The sequence below is a fragment of the Haliaeetus albicilla genome, chromosome 28 (assembly GCF_947461875.1).
Source record: "Haliaeetus albicilla chromosome 28, bHalAlb1.1, whole genome shotgun sequence".
NCBI classification, from domain to species: domain Eukaryota; kingdom Metazoa; phylum Chordata; class Aves; order Accipitriformes; family Accipitridae; genus Haliaeetus; species Haliaeetus albicilla.
Window position 1 is genome coordinate 10,338,056 of NC_091510.1, and position 25,154 is coordinate 10,363,209.

A 25,154-nucleotide genomic window follows, 5' to 3' on the forward strand; every position below is an offset into this window, starting at 1 on the left:
TTCAATAATGTTAAATTATTTTAATCAAAAGCATAAATGATTAACAAAATAACATTTCTCGAGATGATACATATGATCATAAAGCTCACTCCTCATTAATTATTAAAAACGGTTGGGAATTATTTACATGGAAAACCTTCCCAGCATATTGTTTCGAGTCAACATTGAACAGAGTAATATTACAGTTGCTTTTCTTCTTTGACATCTTAAAACACACAAAGTGAAATTTCCCCAAGGAATAGTTGACAACACTGTGCAGACGCTTGATGGAGTTACATGCCTGGGCTGGATATTGGGAGGCAGTCCCAGCCTGTCCCTGTTCAGCCTCATTGCCCTTTACAACTAATTGAAACAAGGAATGGAAAGGGAGGAGTAAGAGGGCTGAACACCATTAATAAAAATATCTAAAGGACAGTGCTTACCAATTTACAGGTCAGCATAGTGGCGTTTTCACAGCTACATTCTGAGAAGAGAACAAGAAAACGGTATTAGTCAGTTAGCTAACCGTTAGCTTTTGTTAACAGCAGTGACGAAGGAATAGAGCAATAATTACCACAGTGCCATTCTGGACAACACTGCCCAGGTATTTTTTCCTTCACAAGTGTCATGTCATCTGTGCAATTCATAGGAGGCTCAGGACAAAGATTTTCATCGCAAACTAAATGGGGGGAAAAGACATGTATGAGAATTTATTCAAATTTTGTTTAATTTTCCAGCTTATATTTCTCTTGATAAACTATTATAAAAATAATGACATTTTTAATGCATTTTTATTGTGTTTCTTAAGCATCTGAATTATATTTGGAACTGAAAAATAAACAAAGATTTTCAAAAGTGTTTTTAGTTGCCTTAGAACATGTTTAAATTCTCAGAAAACATCACACAGGAATCATTTAATATTCTTGCTACTTCAGAGTCACTCAAGCTGATAACTAGTACCAAAGACAACTAAAATCACAGCTTTTGGAAAACATGTTTTTTCTCTCGGCTACAAATGTGCTGTAAAGCGCATTTCTGTAAGACAAAAGGGAGCAAATGCTCTCCTGGGATGAATCCAATAAGAAAATACCTGCCTGTCTTATCGGAGGTGACTTACTGGGACTCTGAAAGAAGGCCATGTACTAAGATCTAACATCTACCTGCCAGAATTTGGCAAAAACAGTGCCAAATGCCTTTGTGGAAACTTTCACCTGGGTGCAAGTGCTAGGAAAAGGAAAGGACCAACACATGGAACCACCTGAAGTAAAAATGACTAAGCTCCAAACTTACTGGAAGACAATTTAATTAATTGAAATTACCCAAAGACCGCAACAGGACAAGAGTTAATCTAAATTAAGCAGTTACACTTGTAGACGTTACTTAAGAACATATAGCACAGCTTCTGTGTTTTATGAGGCTACCAAAGAGACTACATTACACTGCAAATATTTTTCTTACGGCTCCTCATTTTTTGAATAGTAGTCAGCCCAGCAGTACTTGAACCCTCTGGCCTAATCCTTCCCCTAAAAGCCAAAAGTGCGAAGAAGCTGCCTAAACACTAATGAATGGTACAACAGGGGAACAAGATGGAAGCTGTTTTATTACAGGTATTTTAAAATGTAAACAATTGTCTATTTATATTCCAAGGATGGGATTCAGTTCCACATTAAGGTATCGGTATTTAGATCACCCTGAAAGTAGCTATATGCTGTCTGGTGAACTAAATAACCTCTCCAGACTCCATTGAGTTAGACCACCACTGAATATACCAAGAACTTTGAACCCATCTCAAGTGCAGACAACCTCATTTAGATCTCCTCATCTCTATCTGAAGCCCACCCTAAGTGCTGAATCAAAAAAATCTTCACACACACACACACTGTCTGTCATTTTTACTAAATTTGGTAACTTATTGAACTGCCAGCATACTCACCGCAGTAGTAATGAGGACAACAGTAATGTATGGTATTAAGGTCTACAGTGAGAATTTCCCCTTCATTACACAAGGGAACAGGCTCAATGCAGGATTCACAAACTAAATTAAAAAGAATTAGACATATATAAAGTTTTAAATACTCAATAGTTAGCACATGTGAATTCTATTTAATAGACTGAATTCTATTTAATAGACTATATAACAAGTTATATAATGTTTGTTACTTGGATAACAGCTTTTAGGGATTGACATTGAAATATAAAAACGTAACGAACTTCAAGTATGATGTTCAAAATGATGTTGGAAATAAAAGATCCCAAACCCCAAGACTAATTCATGCTCCAGTCAGCCTGACCTGTGTGAAGTCTCACTGACCTCTCCAAGAATTCCTGGCTTAAGTTATTAGGTTTAGAACTATAGACTGCTTTTGTAAATACTTAACTATTCCTTAGTTACCCATAAAAATATTAGAGGCTTCTTACTGCAGAGATAAGAGAAACAACAAGGATCTTCCTGTTTTGCTTCAACAATAAATTGATCTTCTCTGCAGTCCAGCTGGGAAGCATTGAAACAAACTGAAGGATCACATTCTGTAGGATGTGAAATAAACAGCATTTTTAAAAGAGTCACAGAAACAATACTGAAAAGATAAAGAAAAGATATTCTTCATCTACTAAATAAAACACCAAATTGACTGTAAATCAAACGTGACACAAAACGCAAACAAAAAAATATTGGAGAGCGTGGAAAAAAATACATCATTGCCTGGTGCTATTTACAATGTCCCATTCTGCTAGCAATCAAACCAGCTTGTAAGGCAAATTTTCTTACAACACATAATACAAGTGTGGAAAATGGCCCAGTAACTGTGTTTCTGTATTTCTCTTACCACATCGGTACTGTGGACAGCAGGACAGGGGGTGGTAGCCTACCACTAATTTTTCATTGGGGTTGCATGTTGGAATAATGGCATCGCACAATGACATGTTACATTCTGTGGGATAAAACACAGTCAATTTTGACATATTTGAACAGATACAAGTGCAAGTCCTATAGCTCAAGATATTTAATACCATCTAGTATAGAGATCCACAAACTAAGAGCAGCCCAAGTCAGCTTAAAGCGCACTCCATACCATCATGTAGACCTCTGAGCTCAACCCAGGGCTGGTATAGCTCCATTCATGTGGCACTGTGCAAACACAGTTATATCCCTCTTAAAGCAGGTATTTACTTGCTCTGCTTCCTACACATGAAACCAGCTAAAATGTCCCAGTGAAAATATTCCCTAAACAAATTGACAATACAGTGTTGGTTACAGGTATCTGAACTGATGAAGAAAAGCACCATACCGGCTGGACCATTCGTTCTTGTTTTCCTTGAAGATGTTATGAAGAAATAAGTATCTTTTGCTTAACATTTTAGGATCAATACATTTATTCTTTTTTTTAACAACCATGGCTGGACAGAATATTAGTATTCAGTGATCAGCTCACAGAATACTGCTTCTGGGAAACAGCAGTAGGTCAGAGGATACTGCTCTTGACACAAAAGCACTAATGAGAATAGCAAACAGGCTCTGATGACAGCCCCTATTACCAAGGTATTTTTATCATTGAGTATTTATCAATTTCTTTTGACATTCCACCCAAGAGCTTAAAAATTCATTTGTAAGAGAAGATTTGTTTCAGTAGTGGACTTCTAAGAAAAAAAAAATATTTCAGTGAGTCAGTTCTTACAAAGAAAAGCAGCCTGCTTTGCTGGCCCAACCAACCACAAGTACCTAAAAATCACTTCTGAAAAATGTTACCTTGAACCCTGTCTAAAGATTGTCATCTGCCAGTGAGGGTCAAGCACTTACCTTATACTTCTCTTACTGAAAACGGGTGTGGTACATACCACAAACTTTCTTTGGACAGCAAGCTCTCTCTTCGATGACATGTATGATAACTTCACCTTCTCTTTCACAGACTGGTGGAGGATCCTCGTTGCATTCAGGTTCTACAGCAACAATGCGTCCATTTTCTAAACAGTTGTACATGCAACAGCCTCTCATGGACTCATTCCAAATCTCCCCAGCAGAGCGGGGTTGTCCTTTGTTATCTGTACATGCTGAGACAAAAAACATTATATCCCTTCGACAAGTGGAGAGTGCAGATTTCCTGCAAGCAACTATGAATTGCATAAAATTATTGCATAAAATAAGAGTGCTGTGGAGCATTATGATCAAGGAATCCAAGAAAAGATGATGACCTTAAAACCCCAAATGAACAAATGCTTCACTATGGTTGAAAATAAATACTGAGTGCAAGGGAGAGAACCTGCACATGCTACTTCAGGAAAGAAAGCCTGGGAGCTACGGAAGAAAGACCATCATTTTTCCCCAACAGAAGTACATCAGCACTGGGTCTTGAATCCAAGTGAGCTGAAAGCACAGACCGCTGTAGCTTGAGATACAGCGAGGCTCTGTTGAAGGGAGCTGTACCAGATTCACGCTTACTGAGGACTGACACAGAACTTAAACATCACTTACACTGAGCTGTGGTTAATATTAGCATATCTGCAAAATCACTCTGTCCTGCTGCACTTACTACATTTTTCTTCTGGTATACAGAGGTCAGAGTCCGTTCTATGCAGAATAGTGCCATTTTTACACACACAGTCTTCCCTTAAATAGGAACAGGGAGAATCTTCATAGAACCATTTATTCAAGCAGGTCTTGGCTTCACAGGGTTGCACACAAGGCTGGTATTCCTTGCCCTCAGGACAACTCAATGCTGCAAGTCATAAAAATAGGACATTAAGTGCTATTATTCTTCCAGCATTTAATTGGATAAATAGTAAGAACAAATGTATCATAGAAAGCATGCATTTATATTTTTATCAGTACTTCAGGTAAGCAACTCATTCAATCAAGATTAAAACTGATTCATGACACCTTGACTAAAACAATACATGTTAAGATAAGAACTTGCACCCTGATTTACTAATGCTGTGGTAGAATGAGGTGGCACTTACAATAACAATAGAAAGAAATATATTTTTAACTCATCACTAAACACTGCAGCAGGTGTAGAACATGATTATCTGCTTACAACAGTAATCAGGTGTCCTCCATTTAATGCAGATGTTGTGCTTGTTACATAAAGCCACATATGCAGAAAGTGCGTCACACTCATAATTCCAAAAATAAGTACTGTTGAGCCACATCTTCTCACAAAACTCCTGTGGTGACACCTAGGAACATATTGTAATTAAGAATTAACAAGAAGAGCTTTCTGTAATTAAAATAAATCATTAATTACAAGAAATAATACAGCTGCAAGAGAAAAAATCACAAGCAGTGTCTAAAGTAAAAAATACTGATTCTGCAAAACTTAAACTTCCAGAATTTTTTATGCTCATTAGTAGGCACAGAACACAGTCCTAATGAGATTGTCACACTACTTACAAGAACTTTTGAAGTATAGCCCTGTCAGCTAAAAGTAAAAAATCTCAGCTAAACGTTGCTCCTATACCTTCCATAAATTCCTGCTGTGAATGAATTATTACTGAGTGCTCTACTTCTGTCTCTATAGGACCAGATGACCTATGTTACTGGGTCTAAATGCAGGTGGGGCAACCTGTCTTATTTCTGTTGGTTTTATTTGCATAAGCTTATAACAAGGTGGAAAAAGTCAGATTTTGTTTCATTCTGGCTGTTTACTGCTATGCTGCAGCCCGGCTCTCCCCGTGGTTTTAGCAAATCTTCAGTCGCTCACTTCTGCCACAAAGTTCATTACACTAATGACTCTCTTAACTATCCTTGTCCAGTTCCTTCATGCCTGTGAAGCGCACAATACACTCCATCCACTCTAGCTCTGCCACCATCATGTATATGAAAGAAAACAAATTTCGTAATGGATGAACCAAGGGCTTCGCAAATTTGATGCTATGTCAGGTTTTGTTATAAACCAGGAAAAGATGCAATTGCATTGTATCTGAGGCTATGACAGTTCTCCTGGAAACATATGAAGTAGGATTTCTGACTAGTCAGATTCCCTTTAATTATTTTTAAATAAGATATGCTAAAACAATTATGAAAAGCATCCTGCTACCCACTGGTGCTACTCTCCATTCTTGATTCCAAACTTATAACCAGTGTTCCCTCCCATTAAGCTGCTGTGGGAAATATCTATTAATCTTTAAAAAAAACTAACCAAACAAAAAAACCTCTTTAAACCCTTTCTTTCAGAACTCCCTCCATTTTTTTCTACCTGGGGAAAGTGAGGAGAGGTCTTGGGAGTTTGAAGGAAGGGGCTCAGCTGCCTGCAATATCTTTAACAGCATTTGTCTGTGAAGAGTAACACAACGCAAACGAAGGGTGGAAACGCAGAACAGCAAGAAGTGAATCAGGAATCTGGACATATCTATCCCTGAGAAAGAAAGGGCCACTTGAGTAATTAATCCTTTTTATTTTGAACTAAGTGGGAAAAGTAAGTCAGACCTCAGAGATTTGGGGCTTCTCGATTTTCCATTCCGGGAAGCAGCTGTGCTGCACTGCCCAGCTCTAGTGGTAGTCTGAATGCCACAGCTATATCCCCATTGGAAAGTACAGTGTCCAGAAACAAATGATAATGATTTCTGTAAGAAATGCTACCAAATTCTTGACGTAATAGTGCCTACATCAAAATTTGTTTAACTGGAAATTTCTTTAGTCCAATCAGTCTCAGACTGCATGAGTTGCTATTGTATGCAGCAGAAGCATGAGGCTTTCTGTTCTAGTAACCCCTGTCAAGCATTTATTAAAAATAACTCATTTGGAATGTGTTTGTGTTGAGATGATGATCTGGTGTTTCTCCTTTGAGCTTTGCCTACTAAATGATTTAAGAAACAGTGTAATAGCACAGGGATCCATATAGATGTGTTAGAATGGACAACATGACAAAAGTGTTAAAGCCAACATGACAGAGGTATTAAAGCTACCCATCCAGCTGTCAACTCATGAAAATAAGCAAAACATAAAAAATGTGTACATCTGTCTCTTTTCTTACCTACGTATCTTTTATTTCATTTCACCTGGAATTTATCTGATCTTTGTACTCACTTTTTTGTGACAAGGGATGAAAATGCTTCTGTTTAACAGTTCCATACAGTATGTGCAGTTATCTTCAGTACAGTTTCGTACTGGCCTCCTGGTTGTTACATCAAGTGATTTCTCAATTTCCCAACTCTTAATGAACACTTCAATTTCCTCCATATTTGTAATTATGGTCCTGTTTTGCATTTTCAGGTCATCAGTAGGGTCTCCATTGCACACCCCTGGAGACAGAGCATCACATTCAAAGCACAAACAAACATGCAATATTTACTTCCTTAGGGAAAAAAAAAGTGCACTCGATAAGGTAAGATTAACATTGCATCAGGCTCGCCTGTGAGACTTAGTCATGTGAATTTATAAATGAAAGCAGCTATATGTCCACTGTAGTTCCAACATTCTACTTGTGGTTTTAGTTGTCAGCTCAATGGCTTAGCAAAAGAAGCAGATCATAGAATACAAGTAATGATACTTTTCCCAATAACGAAATAACTTTTGAGAAAAACTGCTACCAAAATGTGCTGTTGAGTGTAGCAAATTTACTGACATGGCACCAGATTCTGATCTCATTCTACTGAATAACAATCAGCTCCATGGGAGTAAATGTAGGTGACTTTCAAATTAACTGCACGTCACTGATGATTTGACACTGAAACTTAATTGAACATTCTAAATGCAAGAAGTTATGAAAGGAATCTTTTGATGAACAAATTGCTTTCTCTAGAGAAAATATTTTTCTTACTCAATTTATTAATGCAAAACCACTGAAAAAGACACTCCACCCAAACCCCTGACATCCATTGGCTACCTGAATTCATTATTGTATGTATTCAATTAATTCATCAATGCAAACATATACTTCCTATAAGCACATAACAAGTCATTAATGCCAAAACTGTAATCTTCATAATAGTATTTTACGTCCCAGGGACTGATCAGCCAAAGTTCCTATATCCTTTTTCCACTTTCCTTCTGCATTGCTAACCACACCCGACGTCCCTGCCTTCATGCTTCCAGCCCTGCATCCCAATACTCTCCAGGGTCCCTTGTTAGAACTGGGCTAGCCTGGCGTGATGGGCTGTTATTCTCTCCAACAGCATGGAGAAACACAGAAGATGGTATTCGCATGATAAGAAGCATTTGACAGTAGCACCGCTTTCCAGTATTCTTAACACTTCTGCTTCTTGCTGCTGTCCTAATGCCATCCCACAAACTGTGCTGGCGTTAGAATTTGGAGGGCCATAGTACAGAATTGCAGAATCAATACAGCTTTAAAACTGCAAAATAGCAGGTAGAACAACACTTTACAGTCGAGGTTGGATCTGTCTGCATAGTCTTCCTCTTTCTGTCTTTTCATGGCACAAAGAGTAACTCTTCTATAATCCGTCCTACATCCCAATCTTTTTCAGCGTGCACGGAGAAGATGACAGGATACTGGGAAAAGATGCAGTATGTGCCAGGGCCAGCATTTGCCTTCTCTGACTAGATCTAGGAGAAATTTCCTTTTGTTCAAGCAGAATATAGCAATTGATTTTAAACACTTTATTTTTTACATGTATATTTAAACTTTATCTGAATAGTTTTGTTTGTTTTTAAAACTAAAAACAGTTTAAAAGTTTATAAAAAGTTCATTTTCCTGTTCAATATGGGGTAGATTCTGTAAAATTACAATGCACCAGAAAATGAACATTTCTGATAGAATTAAGGGAACTCTAAAATACCTGCTTACGCTTTTCCATATAATTCATACTGGCAGAGTTATAAAAAGGCTATCAGGGAAGCCTGAACCATGCTAAATTTACTGTCATTGTAATTTAAGCCTGAGGCACCTCAGCACACTTTTGGACCCTAGATCCAACCTGAAGAGGTCTGAATTTGGATTCACTAACCTCAGGGGACTTGGACCCTGCCCAAGATATGCCTTTTATCAGTATTTGCATAGTGATAATCTGCCACTGGTAATATCTGACAGTTATTCTTTTCTCTCATAATCACTGAAATATACTGTCACTACCTGAACTGCTTCAGCAGCCACTTCTCTATTGAAAATTTTCCCCTTTTCTTTACTTGACTTCAGCAATATTCTTAAACACAGAGATAAGTACATTTTTTAAAAGTTAATTAGATACAATGTACTGATCATTACTTGCTCTGCAAAATACTTTATTAGCAAGGAGTGCTTTGAAACAGAATTATTGAATTTTTATTGTTAATTAATAGAATTTCACAACCCCACCTCAGACAGGATCGTCAGTGTACTTAATGGGGGTCACAAGGAGAGCTACCGGGCAGCAGGTCACAAACACAAAAAGGAGGTGTAAATTTTAAATGGGAAATTATTAAATAAGAAAAAAATTGCCACCATAGCCTCACCACAAAGTCCTTCTGTCTTCATCGATGTGTTAGAGTGTAATCCATACTGTATATCTATGATGCCTGTAACATGAGCCCACTTGATGCTAATACCAGCTGGGGTATTAATGACATACATTGCACCAGTATCCTGAATGCTCAGTCCTTCTTTTGAAAATGGTAATGATTGGATTACAGAATCCACTACTACCTAAAATAAATCGAATACATTTTAGGGAACAAAACAGATTGCGAAGATATATCTTATGTGTCTCTACATTTTATAGCATAAGATGTTTTTTACAACCTCTGCCAGATACAATAACAGTCACAGTGCTTAAATCACAGAGCTTCCCATCAGTGCCATTTCCTATAACTGCAAATGAAGTAGGCACGAGAAAAAATAATGATATGGAAATCTTTTCTAATTAAGGAAGGAATAAATCTTATTTATCACATACCGTATGATAAAACAAAACAAAGCCAAACCTCATCCCAATTATTCAAAGTTCTCTGTTCTGTCCTGTTATTGACTAGCAGGAAAGGCAGCTTAAGTATTTATCAGGTCTTGGAACATTTCCATTCGGTTCTAGGTTTTCTGGAAATATGAAGTATAAATGCTTTTGCAGCTACTTTGAAATCTCAAAAGAACTTTGAAGTGTCATTTTGGGTAAATGACATACAAGTGAAGCATAGTATCAGAAATGTGTATTTTTTGCTTCTAGCATATCATGAATTAGCTGAACTGCAAAAGTAATCCTAATCCTGTAGTACATTCATTGTAAGTCTGATCTATTGCATTCTACAATAGAATAGCTCCCCAGCTGTCTTTTAAGTGTACATATGCTAGATACTGGTGATATATACTTACTTTTCTTGCTAAGCGATTGATAAGTAATTTATATGTGCGTGTTGTTACATTTAATTTCTTAAAACAGAGCCCTGAAGTGCTTGCAGGGGGAACCTTGAAAGAAAAGGGACAAACAAGTTTAGTTACTATTGTTTTTTCTAATTCTGTACCAGTGCTATAGGGAATTTTTTCAATATGTGTAATATTAATGCATTTTATAATTAGTAAAAGCAAAAAGTACTCACTAGTTTTCTTATTGAATTTGCACTCTGGAAAACATTAAAAATAGATTAGAAGTGCAATGATAATCAGCAGCATTCTTATTTGGCAAAAATAAGTTGACTGTTTGTGTTTGAAGTTCTACAATCAATCAGCTTCATAATTAAACTAATCTAATGTATTCCTTATAAATATGAAAAATATACATTTCCCAGCATTTCCCCTCGTCAGGAACTTGTTTATCCACAAACCAAAGATGGAAATACAAGCCAAGCCAGTAGTTCAAGGGCTGCATAAATTTGGACTATGGACAATGCAAAGGAAATGTATGTACAGACTCGAAGGATGAGATTGACCTGACCTAAACTGGCAGTCTAAAAATAAAGCGGCTGGATCCCCTCTGTAGGCAAGGCAGAGAGTTAGACAACGACAAAGAACAACTCATGACACTAATCTCAAACTCATAAATACCTTCCCAAAATAACTACAAAAGATTTTTGTGGCTATTCAAAATATTTTAGTGTTTTGACCATATTGTAAATTATAAATTCAAGGCCTCAAGATTTGTGAGTGGAGAGCCTGAAAGGAGACGTGCAGGTTCAGAAGTTATGTCATCCCTTATAATTTAAAAGGAACCTACATTTGAATTTCCTTATACTTAACCTGAGATAACACTCTTCTTTTATCTAGACAGCATGATTAAGCATGCTCCTCAAAAATTAAATAACTTGCCATTTTTCAATGGGCATGGCTTTTATCCAAAAGTTTTAGGTGATACATTTTTGCAGAATTTCATACCTGTAACACAAAAATTCAAGAAACTATTATAATTATTGCCAAAATGCAAGAATCTTACCTGATTAGCAGGACATTTTTCAATATGAGCAACAATAGTTTCTCCTGGTAACTTGACTAAAATGTAGGAAGCCATATTACAGAGGGCTATGTTGTTTCCATCAAAGGTAATAACACTCAGTTCAGACAGTACAGAACATTGACCTAAAAAAGAACTGTCATTTAATGAGGTTACCACAAAACTGAATACAGGGTATTTCTAAAAACTGTCAGTTTTAGCAATATTTGCTTTCATATGTACATTCATGTGTATATTGATGACCTTGTTCTGCAGACAGCATACTGAGCCATAAGCAGAAGCAAGTATCTTACGTTACTCAATGGAAATACTTTACCCTACTGCTGTGTGCACAGGGAAGGGGAGAAAGTTTAAATTGGTGAAAATTTTCACTTAAGTCAATGTTTTACAGGCAAGGCCAATGAATCTGTATGTTGTGAGATAAAATATATGCATTAAAAAAATACATTTTTTGAGATACTGATAACAAGAGACTGATCCGTCCTATCTTGAGACAAATATTTAAAAGTGTGATATTGATTTCCATAATGCTACAAGGTTTTTGATATGACTTCTCTTCGGCCTTTTTGTTCCCTTGACAGACAGTCATCTGCCAGTTTCTGCACTTTCTGAGTACGAGTAAAAACTGCAGTTAGAGCTAACTGAAATTTGGGGGTTCTGTCTTTCAGAAAATGCCAGTATTTAATTTGTTTTCTTCACAAAATGTTGAAATCTCAACATTTCTACTGATAGAAATTCTGAAGAGTCTCAGCTGGAAAATATTGATGTTCATGTTGCAGATTTCATTTCGATGCTTTCATTGAAAACAAAATATTTTTACTCTCTTGAATGTTAATTCAAAGATACCAAAATATTCAGTATATTTCATTCTGATTTGCTGATGAACAGCTCTTTTAAATTCATTCCAGTATTCAACCTCACATTCCTACTGTAATAAACCCTTAATTTATTACTCGAAATTTACAGATCAAGGCTCTATGTTGTATTTAAAAATAAAACAGTGACTTACAGGGACATTCCCATTCTGGGCAACAACTATCAGCATTAACTTGAACTGGCATTCCTCGAAAACCACAGTCTGGCTTCTGCACATCCTTAGGGCAGTTCCTTGAAAGGTTGTATAACATCCAACCCGCATTAAGACATACATATTGGCTACATTTGTCAACAGGTTCAAGGTATCTTGGCTGTCATATAAAGAAAAAACCAACCAGAATCAACTTTACATTCATTGCCCTTATGAAGTCCAAGCAATCCCTTGTTCATCACCCTGCTCTGAGACAGAGATGGTGTTATCTACATGACCCCTCATCAGTTATTTTGGAATTAATTGCTTTTATGTGGTTGTAACAGGTGACAGTGATGCACGTCCATTCACCCACACCCTTCTTGTTCCATCTAGCTTTGGTGCAATACTCTGTGTAAAGCATTATGCATTGAGGCTACACATTATGTTCAGTAATAATCTGAAGCATTTTAAGAAATACAGAATCATGTATTCCCATCATTTTAAACTCTATGACAAAGAAACAAATGGAAAAAAAGAAAGAGTGAGATTACGCAGGAATCTCAGAATTCCATGGATTATGGCTTTTTCTGCACATCAGACGTGTATTTTGCTATCTAGAATCAGCACATAGTTTTAAAAGCCTTTTTTTCTAGAGCAATACATCCAAGTTGCAGAATATACCAGGGCAGTGTAAGAGCAGCAATGCAACAATCCTCTAAGAATAATTGCGTATTTTAAAACATACAAATAAAAACAAAAATAGGAGATATTTAAAATCTCTGGTATTACATCCATAACATAACAGAAGGAACTGAAAAGCAATATATATTTTAACACACAGGGACAAGTAAAACTGAACATACCACACATTCGAAAGATGCAGACATCAGCGTATGCATCATTGTACCAAAGGAAGCCTTGTCAGCTATAGCTGTCATTGTTCCTGTGCTTGCCAAAGAAGTCTGTGTTTCCACAGGCTCTGAAGAGGAAGGCAGAGCTGTTCCACCACTAGAATGAGATAAATCTGTTATAGTTCTGGTCTGCAGCTCTGTGGGCTCTGTTAAACTGAAATAAGGTTTAATGGTTTTCTGTGTTGAGATTTTGGACCAATCTGATGTTGTTACGTCTGGGAGTCCAGAAAGAAAGAGATTTTTTTCTGAGGTTGTATTTCTTGAAAAAGGTGAACTCTGAACTGCAGATACTGTCAAATAAGGCAGGGAAGATTTCTCAGTTGTGGTTGACTTTGTCTTGGTAACATTTCTTTGCTCATGTGAAGTCTGACCACTTTCTAAAATAGCCACGGTTCTTTCAAATGAGGTTGCATATTTAACTTCCGAAGCTGTAGATGAGGTACTCTTCATCTGTGGTAATGGACTTGTAGTACCAGTTGTTTTCATGATCATCATTTGTGGAGTTTCTGTAGTGCTCTGTGAAGTTTGAGATGCTGCAGACGTAAATAAAGATTTGTGTGACACATGCATGAGTGTTTCTGTCGTGGTAGGAACTGAAGCTGAAGCCATATACAACTCCAAATCAGCAACAAAAGAATCAGTGGTTTTTGTAGTAATCCTAGAGGCTACGGTAGTGCCAGAAGCAACTAATAAACTGGCTGAAGAGCTAGGTGGTATTTTTGCAAATATATAAGGTGCTTTTAAGGATGTAGCATTCACTGTTGTGTTCGTGATCATTGGTGTAGTGGATTGAGTGATGATTCCAGCTGATATGGCTGATATTGTTCCATCTTCTTCTGAAGAACTTACTGAAGAACTCTGTTTTCCTAAAGAAACAGTAGAGATACGAGTGGTCTTAGGAGGAGGTGAAGACATAGGGACCCTACTGGGCTGGTTTTCTAAAGTGGCTTCAGGACTTGTAGGCATTAGTAAGGAGGGCATTCTAATGGATGTTTTTTGCACCGCTGAGAGGCTGGTAGAAGGGCTGAAGTTTAAAGTGAATGTAGAAAAATCTACAGAAGAATTTGCAAAGTCTGTAACTGGACTTTCTGAGGTTCCCTGTGTATCTAGAGATGAAACTGGTGTTTGGGTAGCAGTTATATTTTGTGTTAACGATGATGCCCTACTGACTATGGGAACCAATGAAGAACTTGTAGGAAGAGATGTCACAGAAGATGGTACTGATGTTGATAACAAGATTGTAAATAAAGATGATGACCTTGTAAGAGAAGGATCTTTAGGAATGAAAGTGCCTGAACTTTGTGCTACAGGGTGAGTTTTCAATTCTGTACGTGAACTGCTTGGGTACTCTGGAATTTCTGAAGTGGTTATTAATGTAGCATTTGGAGGTAATACCAGTGTCCTAAGAGGGAAGACTGTAGAACTAATGGATTTCCTTGGCTTTTTAGAAATGGATGACACTGAAAAGGAATCAGTGTCCATTATGTATTTATTTTCTGTTGAGGCTTTAGTTGCTATAGACATATCAGAGATTGTTGGATTGACTAGAAGAGTGGAAGCAGTGGAAGGAATTTTATAAAGACTTTTGGAAGTAACAGTGACATCTGCCATAGCTTTGGGCTTCAGGGAGGTAATCAGAGAATGCAGTGGTACAGATAGTGTGTGTGTTACAGAAGGGCTTGAAGAAGTGTTCACAGGGATTTGAGAAGCAGCTTGAGGTGAAGATACAGTTGTTACGGGCAGAGCAGCAGAAATACTGCCTTTTATTAATGGAGATGTCTGCTTGGGAACAGTCACTGAAATTTCCACTGAAGATAAAAATGGCTTTGGAGAAAAACTAGCTAAAGAACTTGCATTTAAAGATATCGGAGAAGTTTTAGACAAGGGTTTTGCTGTTTCAAAATATGAAGCTGTGATTAATTGAAGAAAACTTGTCTCAAAGCTAGCAAATCTAGTGGTCACAGGAATTTGAGGAGCAGTTAAAGTCAGTGCAGAAATGGGTGCTGGGTGAACTGCAGTTTGACCAGTGCCAGACCTAGTTCTAACAGACAAAGTAGATATAGGAGAAGTAGATGTGCTTAGTGTCAACTGTGAACCTAGAAGAAATACAGGTCTTGTGAAGGTTGCTCTGCCAGCCAGGAAAGCAGACAAAGACACTTTGGAGGATACTGTTGCTCCCTTAGAATGACTTACTGGAGGACTCCTACTCTTCCCAATCCCTGCAGGCAGCTCAGAAGTGACAAAAGATGGCTTGAAGGTTAAAGCTTTTAATGCTGAGGTAGGGGGAACCGTTCCTAGCTGAGTGATTGATGTTTCAAGTGGAAAGGGAACTACTAGTAGGGAAGTGGGTGTTAATAACGCAGAACGTGTTGGAATAGGACTTGCACTGAGCAGGATTGTTGGAGTTGCTATTGTAATGGGTAAAGTTATAGATGCAGTAGAACTGACAGTACGTGATGTGACTGCTGAGGCTTGAAGAGCAGTTGGAAAATCTGTTGAAGAGATGAGTTTGGAAAGGACAGTAGGGCTGGCTGTGCTGTGAAGTACGTCAGAAGGCTCCACTGTACTTGGTAATGAAAATGTTGAATAGGTGGCTGCATTAGATGCTTCCAGTGAATGAAAGTCTGTAAGGGACTGTGCCGACATATTCATTCCCATTAAAGTGGTGTTTGCCTTCATGGTTATTTTGGCTGTCACACCGGTGTGAGTTGACTCAGTCCCTGAAGTAACAAATAAAGGTGGTGTCTGAGGAAATCTCTCTGTGGTAGCACCCGTGTGAGAGATTAACAGTGAAGGTTTTGTTCCAATTGCTGATTCCGTAGGTGTCACAGGTATGCCTAAAAGGAAAAATGCATGTTTCACTGTCTTTTAGGAATTATTGGTAAAGCAAAATAGCAACATCTATCTCTACTCAAGTTTCATTTAAATATTAGCAAATCAGAGCATCATTTTGCTGAGAAGATAACTTGCCAGTGGTTCCAGGTTGCCTGATGACTTTGAGGAACTCAGCTGACTCAAGAAGTTTTCTAATTTTCTTTGCAAATGGAGTAGCTAGGGTTTTTTAATGAGTGAAAACCTTGATTTTGCAGAGCAGTTTTGAAGCAACAAGGGAATTCCATGGAAAATTCAGTAAATCCAAAATAGTAAAATATTTGGAATAAATATATTATAGAATATGTTATCTTCTTTTATATCTTTGGAAGGTAGTATACGATATGAGATAACTTTGTACTAGCAAATATCAAACATAATGTATTTAAGTCAAAACTTGTGAAATAAACCAAGAGATACTATTAAAATGTAATTTATGTTAAAAGAATACTGTATCCCGCAAATAATGTGGTAACTTCACACGCCAGAAGTTATGAAATTGATGCACTGAATTTGTTAGTGGTGGCTCATCAGCTGAAAAGTCCAAACTTTTCACCGCAGCAGTATTTCTTCCTTTTGAGACCTTTCGCTTACATAGATATGATATACTAGCAGTATATAACCAAATATAGTTGTGATGAGTATAACACCATCATAAAAGGTTAAATTTAACACACTATTAGAGAAATGAAAGAATTCAACTTTAGCTATGGCTTGTTTGGATGTAGGAGATGTATTTTGGATGACTGGGAATGGGGTCTATGTCCCAGAGAGACATTCTTCTTCTGGTAAAGCATTTAATAAAAAACAACAATGTACATTTGATTAAAACCTTTCCTGGGATCTCTAGAGTGATTTATAAGATTAGAATATAATAAAATATACTTACAGTCTTCCGGATAAACACATTTAAGTGTGACCTCATCAAGGATCATGTTTTTGGGACAGTATGGCAAGCATCCTTCAACCCTTTAAAATATTGTATAGTTAATTCTAAAGCCACAGTAGAAATATAAATTAACTTTAAATTATTTCACTTTGGCAACATGAAACATTTGAATGTATTCCTCATCAGCATTCTGAGAACTTTCCAGTGTAATGGTGAACACAGCATTTTGAGGCATTTTAAGGTCAATAAGACATTGAACAGCACAGTACTGTTTCTAAATTGTTAATAATCCATTCTTTGCATAGGCTGAATGAACATGACGGCTTTGGACCATTCTGCTTCCACAACCAGGTGGAAGTTCACATCCCTAAGCAGAAAGGTTTCCCACAGGACAAAGAAATTCATTACAAGACCACTGTTTTACCCAGATATGTTCATTTGAGACATTAAAATATTTAAATGGATTCTACAGAAAGTCTCATTCTTGTGCACTGTCAGAGTAGGAAAGTGCAGACAAGTCCATATATCCCCTTACCTTTTAATTTTGATTATTAAATTAACAACCAGTGTGCCCATGTGAAAAAAGGTAAGAATACCAACAGAGAAAACCAGGAATATTAGCAATATTCCTAATCATAAACTGCACATGCCTAGGGAGATAGTCTGCAATTCAAAATATAATTTCTTTCCCACCACATTTTATGCCTTGAGCTTTTAGACATTTTTCTTTTTAGTTTGCTTAAAAAACTGTGGTTCCATAGGTGCCAGGGAAGATCCATGGAGACAGGAAATCTTTTTACTAAGGAACAACATAACACCAGCAGTGTGAAATCCCTTGTGTCAAGCCCATGAGCATCTCTTACTATAAAGTTCCTTCCTCTTACAGGAGAGGGCGTAGTCCACCCTTAAATTCCTCCAGTTTTTGGTCTCTGTCACATAAACACCAGAAAGAAGTAGTCATTTACAGCATCATGGGATGCTAGTTTAGGATGTGAATATAAAACCATAGAAGGGAACAACCTTCATTTAATTTAATAGGTTTCTACCTAACCACTACCAGAAGCTAATCCCCTGAGCTAAATAAAAACCTTCTCATCCTTGTGTTGAAAGATCACATGTAAACAGGAATATATACTGTGGGAAATGAGAGGCTTTTTACAAACATTTTCACATGACTTGTGAGAGCTGTTCACAAGACTGATGCTGAAATCTAGATAAGTAAAAATGAATGGATATTGCAGCTCCAGTAATTTTCAGAAAGCCTATGGTACAAAAACCACAATACAGTAGCAATACTGAGCTTAATTTGACTTACAGAGGAAGAAATTTACATGCTATTCCTTCAGGATCACTACATGTTTTAACACAAGGATTAGCACAAGATTCATATCGCCATTCACACAGCCGTCTATAAGGCACTGACGCACCGAGTTCTGAGAAAGAAGGAAAAGGTTTTATTTATTGATTGTGTAATCAATAAACTATAAATTTATAGTCTTTTCTATAACGTACATCGGGATTTTCAGAAAAACTGAAAATCAAGTAAAGAAATTCTTGGGAACTTTCAAATAGGTGAGATTTAGTTCATTTTCAATTTCAAGTATTTTAAATTCAATCAAGCCAAAAGACACTGAAGCTTCAAAGATACAAACAGGTACTTGCTTTCACAACATATTCCATTTAAAAACCTTAAAAATCAATTAACTGTTGTGAAAGTATTGTTGGTTGCAGAAGCAATACAGTTACCCGTTCATTAAAAAGAATAGATATCTATAGCTCACTAGCAAGACATTAACACACATCTTTTTGTGACATGCCACGTCCACTTTGAAAGAGTAAAACAATGAAAATGTAGTCCAAAGATAAAGTGATCATCACATCTGCAAAAATTAGAAAATAGTAACATTTAGAGGTGGGGTGGAAGAAAAGAATAGTAAATAAAAATAGGATAAAAAATATTTGTTACTATTGCTGATGAAAGTGCTCTAAAGGCAAGGAGAAGAAACCATAATTCTCCCCGGGCATTATGCAAAATTTACCTTCAATATTAAAGGTACTCAAACGTTTGAATTCTTCTGAATCATCGTACTTAGCCACTTTAACACCAGATGAGGTGAGAATGATGAAAAAGCCTTTTTTACTGTGCAGTTCAAAGGCGCTGAGCCCTGGAGTCCAGAGGCCCTGGTGATGGAAGAAGGTGGCTCGTCTCCAAAAGGAGGCACTTGCCTGCCATTGTTCCAACCCAACAGTTTCATTGTCATGTACATACAGAAAGTAGTTTGGTCTTTCAGCAGATTCAAGGGAAACGAGAGAGAGCGCTGCCACAGAAGAAAAAAAAAAAAAACAATAGCAAGATTTTCACAGAAAACAACTTAAAAGTGAGATTAAAACGTATATATCAGCTGTTAAGTGGCTCCTTTTAAAAACTACTTTTCACAAAAAAATATTTTGGTTTCATGTAACACAAAAATAAGGTTAGAAATGCAGGGTCTAAAGGAGACTTCAATTGATCACATAATCCAGAGCCACCAGAGAGCTAATCGGTTAGATCAAAACTACATTTGGCCTACTGCTGCCAGCCTTTGAAATGATTCATAAGCAGTCTCAAATTGGGAATTGCTCACATTGGGAGTTTTTCTCAAAATCAGACAAATGCCCAACAGTTCATCTGTACCAAAATTTCATTACTAAATAACATCACGCAAATATTGTAAGAACATGCTTGACTTCACCTTGAGGTCAGGCTTTCTTTACACACAGTCATATCCAGCAGTACAGTCAGAAAACCTGTGGCCAAATAAAACACTCATCCCTCTATTTGCTCTACCCATGCCAGAAATGTAAAGTGAAGAAAATTCTCAAAAATTTAAGAACTTAGAAGAAGACTAACTTCATATTTGGTTTTCAACTTGAATAAAATCTTGAACTGTCTTTAATCTAGATGAATACTATCTCATTCCTCACAGATACAGAGACTACCTGTGTACTGCACAGCTATAATGAATGTTTTACTTCCACTTTACATTGGTTGGAGCATTGATAAGGCAGAATTAATGCTTCTGTTTTATGTACTTTCTCATTTCAAAATCATATCTAAAAACCTAATTTCTCCACTGCAAAATTGTCAACTGTTTGTGGGTATAGTTTCAAATTTTACTGTGACAACAGCCCTTCTCTATGTTGAATTTTGAGGGTTTGGGATTTTTTTCAATTAAATTCTGTGAGAAAGCAATGACAAAATCTGTATTGACTTAATTGACACAAACCCAATACATGTGAAGAAAGGAAAATATATACAGAAGGAAAAATATTTAAACATACTTATTTTTGATTGTGTAGTTTGGATCAGTCTCTCATAAGTGAAAAATAGAGCTTAGGAATAGCTGATCACCTAAAAAACTTCCTTCTACTTTGTGTGGAGATGCTGCTCACTAACAATGCAGGAGACAGACTGGTTTTTCTAAGTTGCACATTTTATAATCCACTGAAAGTCACAAAAAAGAAGAAAAGATAAAGTAGAAGTGATTTGACTGGAGACAAAAATATCCTGCATTCACCTTCAGTGTTGACACTTGCTAGATACATGTGCAAAATTTTCCAGTTTCCAGTTATACAAAATGATTTATTTTTTTTCACAGAGGAATTCTATTCACTTGTATTTTGCAATATTTCTAAAACAATCTTTGAAAAGTCAACTTTAAAGCTGGCAGCAAGGTTTTCCAATATTTAAAAAAAAAATATTTAAAAAAAATCAGTATTCCACCGCAGTTTTGAAATTGGCTGCTTCATCCTCACTTATTCCAATAACTAAAAATATCTAGATTATTTTAGGAGATTTAGAAGATGCAGCAAAAATCATTCGTGCAGTTTGAAAAATATGTATTGCCTTTAGCAAAACTGTTGAGAAAACTTACATAAATCTTTATCTTTGAAAAGACCTGGAGTTATCATGAAACTGAAAAATACATTTCCATGTGCTCCAGTTCTAGGCAGGGGAAATATTCTTCTACTGGATACATTAGCTCCTATAATTGTGTCATTCTCTCCATAGCTTGCCAAAATATAGGGTCCTTCACCAAGACCTAAGGGAAGAAAAATCAAATAGAAAAAGAAAAATCTTCCTTGCATAACATACAAAATTTAAATCTTAGCTGACATAATATATTACCTTAAATATTTCACCATACCTGGAATCAAATAAGTTTGGAACTACAGCTTAATGCCTCAAGGTATTATGCTGGCATAGGTCTGTATCTATCAGTTCAATGTACTCTCTTATTCTTTGCTTTCTGCTCACGATAGAACAGATACAAAGTGAGCACAAAAAAGTGTGGGTACTTGTCCTCACAAAATGACCTGTACAAGAAAGCAACCTGGACTGCTTTTTAGTCTTTTACATGTCCTTCGTCCTGTACTTTGAAAGAGCAACAGAGCAACTTTAATATTATTCCCCAAACAGACACTGAAGCTACTCTAAGATCTACAGTGCAATTCTCCCCAAAACCCCCAGATTCCAAATTATAAGGCTGTAATTCAACTTTTGGCAGCAGTATTGCTTAAGCAGTTGTCTAGTTCATCCTCGCCCACAAACCACTTGCTTCTTCCCCCCAACTGCCCCATTTATTATGCCATCCTAAATGCTTCAGCAGTGAAGTGGTCCAGCTAAAAAACAACCAACCAATTTTTCCAGTCTTGTTCACCACATCGTCATTCAAAAGTTCATGCCAATATAACAGTGACAACAGCCTCAGCTGGTACCACTGCCAAAATGGTGCTGATCTAACCATGCCCCACAGTAAACCCCTGGAGCTATTTCTGCTGGACTGGAAAGGCTCACGGGGATACATCCAGATACAACAGCATCCATCCTTGTCACTATATCCCACTGAAAGAACCAAGAGCAGCATACTTCTAAAACCTCACCTTAGGAGTACTAAACAAAACGTGTAAGTTTTGTGAAAGCTTTTAATCCTTTCGGTGAAAAGACTGAACCCCTTCCTAGCCTAAGACAGCTCCTTTCAGATATGACTCTTCCAAGAGGGAAGGAATTCTCATAATAATGAGATTTAGCTCAGCTAGAAGTTAAACACCATTTTCTGAAGAAAACTGCATGAAAATAACTACTGTTTTTATATGGAAACAATATTGTAGCTCATATGCACATGAAGCCCACAAGCTTGCTACAAAATGGCCGCTTTTAAAGAAGTGGTGAGACAATTTATCTTTAAAAGACACTTTGCTCTAAATCACTGAATGTTTATCCCTACATATTAACAGACATTTTGCCTATGACTTGAGCAAAAGCAGGAGTGAGCTGTAATTGATAAAGTTTCCATAAAGATTCAGCAGTTTCACATCATGTAGAACAAAAAAGAATGAGAGGAGGAGCCATCCTAGTCCCAAAAGCTGTTTTGCTGGCACTTGGTGGTGGAAAAGTGCATAACGCCATCCTTGATTTTAATCCTGGTAGGCAGCTAAACACCACACAGCTGCTCTCTCACTCTCCCCCCAAGAGAACTGGAGGGGAAGAACTGAAAAAACTCATGGGTTGAGATAAAGGCAGTTTAATAAGTTAAAAAAAAAGAAAAAGAAAAAAGAAAAGAAAAAAAAAGAAACAAAGGAAAACAAAACCAAGAAAAGTGATGCAAAAAACCCCAATTGCTCACCACCAGCAGACTGATGCCCAGCTGGACCTTGAGCAATGGCAGCCCCAGCAAACTTCCCCCTGTTTTTTATTGCCGAGCATGACATCCTATGGTCTGGAATGTCCCTTGGGTCAGTCGGGGTCAGCTGTCCCGGCTGTGTCCCCTCCTGACTCCTTGTGCCGCCCCAGCCTGCTCGCTGGTGGGACAGTGTGAGAACCAAGAAAGGTCTTGACGCTGTGTAAGCAGTAGCTAAAACACAGGTGTGTTATCAACACTGTCTCCATCACAAAACCAAAATATATCACCATACTAACTATATGAAGAAAATTAACTCTACCCGAGCCAAAACCTGGACACCTTACTACTTTTTAAATAAGACAAAATTCCCTATTGCAAAGAAGTTATGGAAAGTCAGCTATACCAAACAAGATCTACATGCTGCTACTGTACTGGGCCAGACTCTTTGGAGGAGAAAAAAATCATCTACTATATGATGTTCATTATAGGATGCAAGTTGGTAAAAAAGATGTATCAAAAGTCACATTTATATCATTGCTTTTAGTCAAGTTTCTCTTCCTTTTCAGTATCTTGCTCCCCACAAAGTATATGCACAGGATCCAAATATAAGAAAGGATGCCACAAGAATTAAATTTGTTAAATGAATACCACTCTCATTCTAAGGAACTGTTCTTTACAGTGCAATACTTGAGAGACTTGTGCATAAAATCCTGTAACCTATCAATTTCAAAATATAATAGGTCCCAGTTCTGAAATTTACAGCACAAGCACAAACTAACATCTTTCTAGAGCTTCTCCCTGACTGCCAAGATACACTGCATGGTGCATTAAACCACCCCCACATTGAATATGATGAGGTTATTAATTGAGACATTAGGGATTACCAAGATCATTCAACACAGCTGGGCCGCTGACCTTCACCCATTAAAAATAGAAGCAATGTTAAAACTACATGCACCAAGTCAAAGAAAAAGCCTATCAATTAATTCAATTGAGTTTTTAATTGAACCAGAGCAATCTTTTATATGTCAATGAAAGAAGGAAAAATAAAACAAAGCAAGCCACTTCAGAATGAAAACCTAGAAGATAATTGCATAGTGTGACAAATGTCCATAAAATTTATGAGGCTTTTTTTATTTCCGAAAGTCATACCAAATTAATTATTATTCTGATTAATCTGAACTCAGTATCATCAGAGATGCATTATATCTACGCCATTCATTTTTGGAGAAAAGGATTTGAATTTCCATGTGCCAAAGCCAATTAGTTCAGTGATATTGCACAGAAAAACAGTATTTTAGATATCCATAGCAGAACAGGAGGGAAGAAAAAGTCAGTATAATGACATAATGATATTAAATAGACAAGGAATATGTCGCAAAATGACATACAGTACTCCAGGCTGCTCACACAAGTCACCTCTCCTTTCTAAAGGATTTGAAGGTCCAGTGAGCTCGAGGGATTGTGACTATGCAATCCTACCCTAGGGAACGGGGAGAACGGAAAAGAGATAACCTCCAACACTGCTGCAGCTGACAGAGATTCTTCTTAGCACAAGCTACAAAGGGGTTTATTTGCAGTGTGCACTGTATCGTGTTTCATCTGAGATGCCAGATGTGTTGTTTTGCTTACAACTACGATGTTTGTTTCCATGCCACCGCTGTCCCTGGACATAGACCAGAAAGGCCCATGGGGACTTGCTTTGCTGACTTGCTGAGCTCATTAAACTCACTTACCCATATTGGGGGGGGGGGAATCATTCTAACCTGTGAAAGACAGAAATTACCAAACTATATTTTCTTCCAGGGTTAGTCTGAGTGAACTGATAGAAGAAAAGTGTCTCTGTGGTATTTGTTTTTAAAAGAGAAACAAAATAATTGAGTGTGGGAGAGATCAATATCTCAAAACAGCATCATACAGAAAGAAAGATGATAGAATGGTACCTCGAAGATGCCTTCTGTATTCTAGAGTTGTTGATGTGGGGAATTATCTGCAACTAAATGCTTTATAAAAATGGATTCCATTTTGGAACCAGGGAGTACAGATTTGTTTCTAGCACATAGCTAGCTGGTATACTAGAAAACATGAAGAGTAAGTGTATTCAGCAAGGTATATGAATATGAGGTTGAATCAAAGACAGTAATATAAAATACTACATACCTTGATTGTAATATTCACAGTCATAAGCTAAAAGAAAAAGAAAACAAGCACATTATTATTACAAAGTAACAACAGAATCTATGCATATCTGCATCCTAAAAATGTAAAATTCACTTCCATCAGAAGAAGTTTCATTTCCCATAACGTTTTTCAGTCAGTGACTTTATTTCCCTAGGCTTTTACTCAGTGACATACAGCTGTACTTAAATAGATGTGCCAGGGCAGCAGACCTGAAGCATAAATTATTCTACAGCCGAGAACCCTTCTCGCTGTCAATGAAAAGTAGAACAGACTGAATCTCTTTGCAGCCCTACACAGAACACTGGACGTACCCCAGATCTGGTATACTGGTGCCTTTCCAACAG

At 37.1% G+C, this 25,154-nt stretch overlaps 1 protein-coding gene across 9 annotated transcripts in view; it reads right to left on the reverse strand.

Moving 5' to 3' along the window:
- Positions 1–25,154, reverse strand: part of OTOGL (otogelin like) — a 98,325-nt gene that overhangs the window by 14,353 nt on the left and 58,818 nt on the right. For 6 of the 9 annotated variants that reach the window (XM_069773636.1, XM_069773630.1, XM_069773628.1 and 3 more), the window contains exons 31-50: positions 24,790–24,816; positions 20,881–21,048; positions 19,006–19,284; positions 18,282–18,399; positions 16,967–17,046; positions 13,159–16,043; positions 12,296–12,473; positions 11,269–11,411; positions 10,439–10,462; positions 10,215–10,307; positions 9,365–9,554; positions 7,001–7,215; positions 5,010–5,151; positions 4,506–4,691; positions 3,814–4,026; positions 2,805–2,909; positions 2,398–2,505; positions 1,913–2,014; positions 554–658; positions 423–463 (exon numbers count right to left, since the gene is read on the reverse strand). In XM_069773636.1, coding sequence (XP_069629737.1) covers positions 423–463; positions 554–658; positions 1,913–2,014; positions 2,398–2,505; positions 2,805–2,909; positions 3,814–4,026; positions 4,506–4,691; positions 5,010–5,151; positions 7,001–7,215; positions 9,365–9,554; positions 10,215–10,307; positions 10,439–10,462; positions 11,269–11,411; positions 12,296–12,473; positions 13,159–16,043; positions 16,967–17,046; positions 18,282–18,399; positions 19,006–19,284; positions 20,881–21,048; positions 24,790–24,816 — 5,402 coding nt within the window. The remainder of the gene's footprint in view (positions 1–422; positions 464–553; positions 659–1,912; positions 2,015–2,397; positions 2,506–2,804; positions 2,910–3,813; positions 4,027–4,505; positions 4,692–5,009; positions 5,152–7,000; positions 7,216–9,364; positions 9,555–10,214; positions 10,308–10,438; positions 10,463–11,268; positions 11,412–12,295; positions 12,474–13,158; positions 16,044–16,966; positions 17,047–18,281; positions 18,400–19,005; positions 19,285–20,880; positions 21,049–24,789; positions 24,817–25,154) is intronic. The other 3 variants (XM_069773633.1, XM_069773635.1, XM_069773632.1) reach the window with 2 other exon arrangements.